The following is a 6,508-nucleotide window of genomic DNA, read 5'->3' as shown; positions in this document are numbered from 1 at the left end:
AAGAGAGAGAGTAAGAGAAAAAAGAGGGGGGGGGAGAGTAGAGAAAAAGAGAGAGAAAGAGGGGAAAAAAAGAAGAGAAAAAGAAACAGAGACAGAGAAAGAGAGAAAAAAGAGGAGAGAGAGAGAGAGAGAAGAAGAGAGAAGGGGGAGAGAGGAGGAAGAGAGAACAGAGAGAGAGAGAGAGAGAGAGAGAGAGAGAGAGGGGAGAAGGGGGGGGAGAAGAGGAAAAAAGAGAGAAGGAGAGAGAGGAGAGAGAAAGAAAAGGGGGAGAGAAGGAGGGAGAGAGAGGGGAGGGAAAAAGGGGGAAAAAAAGAAAAAGAGAGAAAGAGAAAGAGAAAAAAAGAGAGAGAGAAAAGAAAGAAAGAGAAAAAGAGAGAAGACGGAGAGAGAGAGGAGAGAAGAGAGAGAAGAGAAGAGAGAGAGAAAGAGAGGAGAGAGAGAGAGAGAAAAAGGGAAAAAGAGAAAAGGGAAAAGAGAGAAAGAGGGGAAAAAAAGAGAAAGAGGGGAAAGAGAGAAAAAAGGGAAAAAAAAGAAGAAAAAGGGGAAAAAGAGAAAGGGGGGAAAAGAGAGAAAGAGAAGAAGGGGAGAGAGAGAAAGAGAGCAAGAGAGAGAGAAAGAGAGCAAGAGAGAGAGAAAGAGAGCAAGAGAGAGAGAAAGAGAGAGAGAATGCGAGAGGAGACGATTTTTTGTTTGGATAGAGAGAGAGGAGACTGAGAAGAGAGAAGAAATGAGAGAGAGAGAGAATGAGAGAGAAGACGAGAGAGAGAAATGAGAGTAAGAAGAAGAGAGAAGAGAGAAAAGAGAGGGAAGGGGAGGGAAGAGAGAAAGGGGAGAGAGGAGGAGGAGAGAAGGAGAGAGAGGAAGAGGAGAGGGTGAGAGAGAGAGAGGAGAGAGAGGAGGATAGAAAGAGAGAGAGAGAGAGAGAGAGAGAGAGAGAGAGAGGAGAGAGGAAGAGAGAGAGAGAATAAGAGAGAAAGGGGAGGGGGGGGGGGAAAGGGGGGGGGGGGGGAAAAAGAGAGAGGAAGGGGAAGAGAAGAAGGGAGAGAAGAGAAAGAGGAGGGAGAGAAAAAAAGGGGGGGGAAAAGGGGAAAAAAAAGAGGAAAAAAGAGGAAAAAAAAGAGGAAAAAGGAGAGGAAGAAAGGGGTGGGGAAAGAGAGAGAGGGGGGGGGGGGGGGACAACAGAATAAGAGAAGAGTGAGAGATGAGAGAAAATGATAGCAAGAAAAAAAAGAGAGAAGAACAAAAGAAGGCAACTACCGAATGCCGCATGATACCCTTACAATTAATATCTCACCTCAGGATCCTATGTTGTGGTTGATCAATAATTGGGAGTGGGGACCAGGGGAGAAATCGAGAACCATGTTAATCACTGGGTTATGGGGGCTTATTAACTTATCCTTAACAGATTAGTTGCAACCAACCCTTTCCAAACCCCCTGAAGCCTTCAAGACGGATGGAAACCCAGGCCCACTTAGTCATGTAATTTTCAAAACTAAATATCCAGCTCAAGAATTCTTTTTAAAAAGAAAAAGAAAAAAATAAGAAAACATAGATAGATAATTTTTCTTTTAAATAAATAAATAAAATAAAGGGGGACACTATCTATACATATAATAAGCATAAACAAACAAACGTGTACCATAGTAGTGCATACCAAAGTGCATTCTAGTCGGGTGCATTTCAATTAGCCTTCAATTGGTACGTATGACAATGTAATCATGACATGTACTGTTGTCTGCTGCAGCTTGAACTAAACACAAAGTACATGGAAAACATTCCTGTGTATAGCATCAACTGTCACTTGCTTATCTAATAAGTAGCCCTATTTTTTTCTATTCTTAGTAGGACTATACAAAATTACTCTAAAAGGAATTTTTAATGAAAAATTTAAATGACATAAAAAGACATTGGATATGGCTATAAAATAACACTATGTTCATATAACATAATTTTTGGTCCAAGTCTTCACTTTTAAAGACAGTGTTTTACAATTTAGCCTGTTAAAGCAGTCTACACAATGCTTCCCAGACTCATACATCTCAATGCCTAATCACTTTCCTGCTCATATATGTAATTAAAGTAATCCCCTCAACCACAAAGAGAGAGAGAGAGAAAAAAAAAAAATTATAATAATAATCAACAAATGCACTATTGCCAAGATCTGAAATTCAATAGTATTACGAGAACATAGTTACTCTTATCAGCAAAAGGTCAGATCTACAACACAAGCTCAATTTTCCACTTAACAGAATTATCTCAATAAGGGTAAATCACAGACTCAAGTATGCATGACATTAAGGTCTTACTGCTACTCATCCCAGCTGTCTTTCTCTCTTTTATAAGCAAGTAAAAATGATTTTGAAGTATGTACATCTCTCATACTTTATAATAATTTATGAAGATTAATATCAAAAGGGGTTTTGTCTTAAGCCTGGACATAATACATAATTCTTCTCTGAAAACTTACATCCCATTACAGGTAAATACTCACTATAATGTGTCAGTGTACTAACACAATTTACTGGTACTTCTTAAAATGACAATATAAGAAACATCTATGCAACAGGTATTAACATAATTACAATATTATACATTACAATACAAATATACAGTCATCTAAATAAGATCTGTCAGCTACTGTAACTTTTAAAACATCGAGTTAAAATAACCACAAAGTTTTTAAAAAAATATCACGAATACCTACTAACTGCACTAGACATACTTGAACTATTATATTTTACAGTATATAAAACAATCGTTCTAAAAATATTCACAGTCACTACACTTTACCTTGTACTTGGAGGTGGCATCTACACCATGAGGCTGCCCCAACACAATCCAAGGGTGATTGAGGAGCTGTGTGATTGTGATTCTTCTCTTGGGATCTACCTGGAGCATGGTGCCCAGGAAGTCTCGACTGCCTGCACTCAGCCACTCTGGTTTCTCATACACACCAGCCTGAGAGAGGAAAGGACAGAGGGTGATGACAAATCAGTTACTGAAAGGTTTCACTGGTAGAGCTTAAATACACCCATAAGGAGAATCACATAAAACCATCTATTACTAATCTGTCTCATGACAGATAAATAATATATATTTGTATATATATATTTTTGCAAATGTACCTGAATTTTTCTGTAAAGAGCACCCAAGTTCTCATCATCAAAGGGGAGGAAACCACAGAGTAGAGCATACAACAGGACCCCCATACTCCAAATATCTGCTTCAGAACCTGTAACAAGAATAGGGATATTGACATACACTCACAAATTGTAAATCACTTTGCAAACACTTATATTGTGGCAATTTACATACATGAAAATAAATAAAGCATGTGGATAACATACAAAGTAATCATACAAAGATCTATTTGGCTAGTTTACAACACAACAAAAGGCTTTAAAGCAGTACATATTTTTGGGGGGTCAGCTTAACCTGCAGCAAGAACAACCACATACCAAGGTACTGGTGACCTGATACTAGCTCAGGTGCTGCATAAGCAGGGGAACCACAACAGGTTGCCAGTCTTTGGTCCATGCCACCAGCAGGATTGGCACACAACCCAAAGTCAATGAGTTTTAATTGCTGGTCATCATCCAGCAATAGGTTTTCCTACAGGGTAAAGGGTTTAGATACAGTGAGCCTAAGTGCTTATGCATATCAAGAATTAAATTTTTATATATAACAATACACAAAATCTAGTACAGTGTTACTTCATTTCAAAATCATGAGTTTCAGATAATAAAGCATTTATGCTTTGAAATATATGCTATGTGTCATTTAATGAAAAAAAGACCAGGTATAGCTCTAATCTAGCTTTGGTAAAGAGTAATACAACATTGTAAAATAAACACACTATCTGTTTCTATTCACATAACTAAAAGCCTATATTTTAAGCATAAAAGAAAGCACAATTTCTATAGACCACTTACTGGCTTCAGATCTCTGTGTGCATACCCCATGCTGTGAATGTAAGCAACAGCTGATGCAATTTGTCTGAAAAATAGCCTAGCCTCATCCTCCTCTAGTCTGTCTCTCTCCACTGCAATGAAAGCAAAAGTAAATGAGAGATACATTACCCAAGGGGAAAGACAAAACCAAAACTGGTTAATTCCCAGTGACAACCAAACCAAATACTCCACACATATCTCAATGTCCAAATACTTACACCCTTGGCACTTACCTATGTAATCAAATAGCTCTCCACCTGGACAGTATTCTAGCACCATAAATATTTTTGTCTCTGTTTCTAACACCTGGTAAAGCTTACACACGTGCTGGTGGCTCAGCTGTTTCATGGCCTCGATCTCCAGGTAAATGCGAGGGAGATCGTCCTGTAAAGGGAATAGCTTGCTAAGACTGGGATCATTACCTAAAGGAAGTTTTAGCTTTGCACAGATTGTGACTAGCAATTAATTATAATCAAAAGGTACTATAAGGAGAGAGGTATACACTCCATGACACACAGTATAAGATAGAAACTAATTCATACACATACAATGTTCTATAATTCATCAATTCTAATAAGTGTACTAAACAAAGTATCCTCATGAAAAGGGACTCCCACCTTAATACATGAGAAAACCAAACATTTGAAAAACAAAAATTCCATACCCTAAACTTCCTCCTCTCTCCCTCACACCCATTCACACACAGAAAAACTGAACACGGACACAAAACCGACACAGCCAACCATCCATACCCCGAGCTGCCGTTTGTCCATGATCTTGACGGCCACCTTCTCCCCGCTGAGGATGTGTGTCGCCACCTTCACCTTGGCAAACCCTCCCGAGCCTATGGTCTCGTGGAGCTCATACTGCCCCTCCAGGATCGCGTAGGGGGACACCTGCTGTGGCATGGCTGTCTGTTTTTGTTATTTTTTATTGTTTTTTTTGGAAGTCTCGCCCCCTCTCTGTTACTCGTCCTTGGAACCTGAAGTCCCTTGTCCTGCTGGAGATTTCCTTCAAGGGCGCTCGTTTGATTTTAGTTCTGGAGAGAGAGAAACAGGTATTAATCACACCCAACATATCACTTACAATAAGAACTCACACGTTTCAAAATGCCTTCCTGTTGACTAATTACACGACAATCAATAAAACTCGCACATCAGACCCATACATTCCCTAAAAGACCTACAAACACTAGAAAAACCTACGGCACATTCATTTAAGAAACCCATAATTAAAATACTCCTGCCTTTAGCAACCCACAAAGCAAATTAAATTGACACCTATCGAACATCCCCAATCAGTTCTCCATCGAAGGTTAATTAGTGCCTCCTCCCGCCTCCTCCTCCACTAATTATTCAATTAACGAGACGACAGTCCAACGACCTCCCTCCCTTAACGTCCCCGAGGGAACAAACCCTAATAACGATACTAAAGCGATATGCCAGCCATTTCTTAATCTTAACATATTGACTCCATAAACTACACTACAAAAAGAGTTTAATATAGTAATATGTTAATGTATTAAGCACCTCATGACATAGATGTTAATTCAGTGCAAAAAATTAATATACAAAAAATATTATGATGCTAAATACACAGCATGAGGGTTGATGCAATAATATCATACAATTCATATCATAATCATAATTATATGCATTTTAATCACATACATTATTTAATTACATATACAAACCCATTCATTCCTTATATTATAATAAAAAAAATACATATAAACCAGCCCAAAAAATTGCATAAACAGCTGAATTCCTCCCATTTTCACTCTCACAAGTACAGCGTTTAAATGAAAGTCGAAATAAGTAAATAATTAAATAAACGGGACAAAAAAAGGAGAGGAAATTAAAGGCAATTCCATTTAATTGAAGCCAATGAGGTCATTTCACTCGGATATTTTGAAGCCACTGAGGTATGGAGACGTAAGAGGACGAGAAGGATGATGGAGAGTTCATTCTTTGAGGTAGAGAGCGAAGGGAGATGGAGAAGAATGGATAAAAGGGGGGAAAATAGGAGGGACGATAATTGTTTTATGGTTTAAATCCGTCGTCTCCAGGTGACTTTGTTTTGGGGTCGTTTTGCACTCCGTTCCCTCCTCTTTTCCTTCATATCGTCCGTCCTACGTACTTCTCGGTCTCTATTCTCGCTCTAAGATGAGTCTCCTGCCATAATTTTCCCTCAAAACCTATCAAAATACGAGAAAATAGTTCAGCCTTACCAGTCTCCCTTGAATGAGGTTCGAGTTCCGTCTCAGCCAATCAGCGTCGAGATCACTGTGATGTCACTAACACGACCAATCACCATCGAGGTTGTTATGACGTCATGACTCCGACCAATCAATTTTGAGCGTTTCGTGACGTCATGACTTTGACCAATCAGCTTCGAGAATTTGATGACGTCATTTAATGAAGCTCAATATGCGCACGAAACAGCAGACGATATTCTTATTTCAGCAATAATTCACCTGATCCTACCTCCCAAACCCTTTTAAATTTCCCAGGCGAGATCAGAGCGAAATTCCCCATCCCCGACACCTCAAGCCAAGA

The 6,508-nt window shown here is 39.0% G+C and overlaps 1 protein-coding gene across 1 annotated transcript; it reads right to left on the bottom strand.

The window, feature by feature from the left end:
* Positions 1 to 2,790: 2,790 nt before the first annotated feature.
* On the bottom strand, positions 2,791 to 6,281 carry LOC119599517 (maternal embryonic leucine zipper kinase-like; the record flags this gene model as incomplete). Its single annotated transcript, XM_037949279.1, is given in 7 exon segments — positions 2,791 to 2,958; positions 3,126 to 3,232; positions 3,459 to 3,612; positions 3,933 to 4,042; positions 4,184 to 4,334; positions 4,703 to 4,989; positions 6,181 to 6,281. Coding segments are annotated over 6 exon segments (846 nt in total), but the record flags the coding sequence as incomplete, so codon positions are not given.
* Positions 6,282 to 6,508: the final 227 nt, after the last annotated feature.

Source organism: Penaeus monodon, chromosome 43, assembly GCF_015228065.2.
Source record: "Penaeus monodon isolate SGIC_2016 chromosome 43, NSTDA_Pmon_1, whole genome shotgun sequence".
NCBI classification, from domain to species: domain Eukaryota; kingdom Metazoa; phylum Arthropoda; class Malacostraca; order Decapoda; family Penaeidae; genus Penaeus; species Penaeus monodon.
Note: the sequence above shows the minus strand (reverse complement) of the source record. Positions and strands in the feature narration are given on the sequence as shown.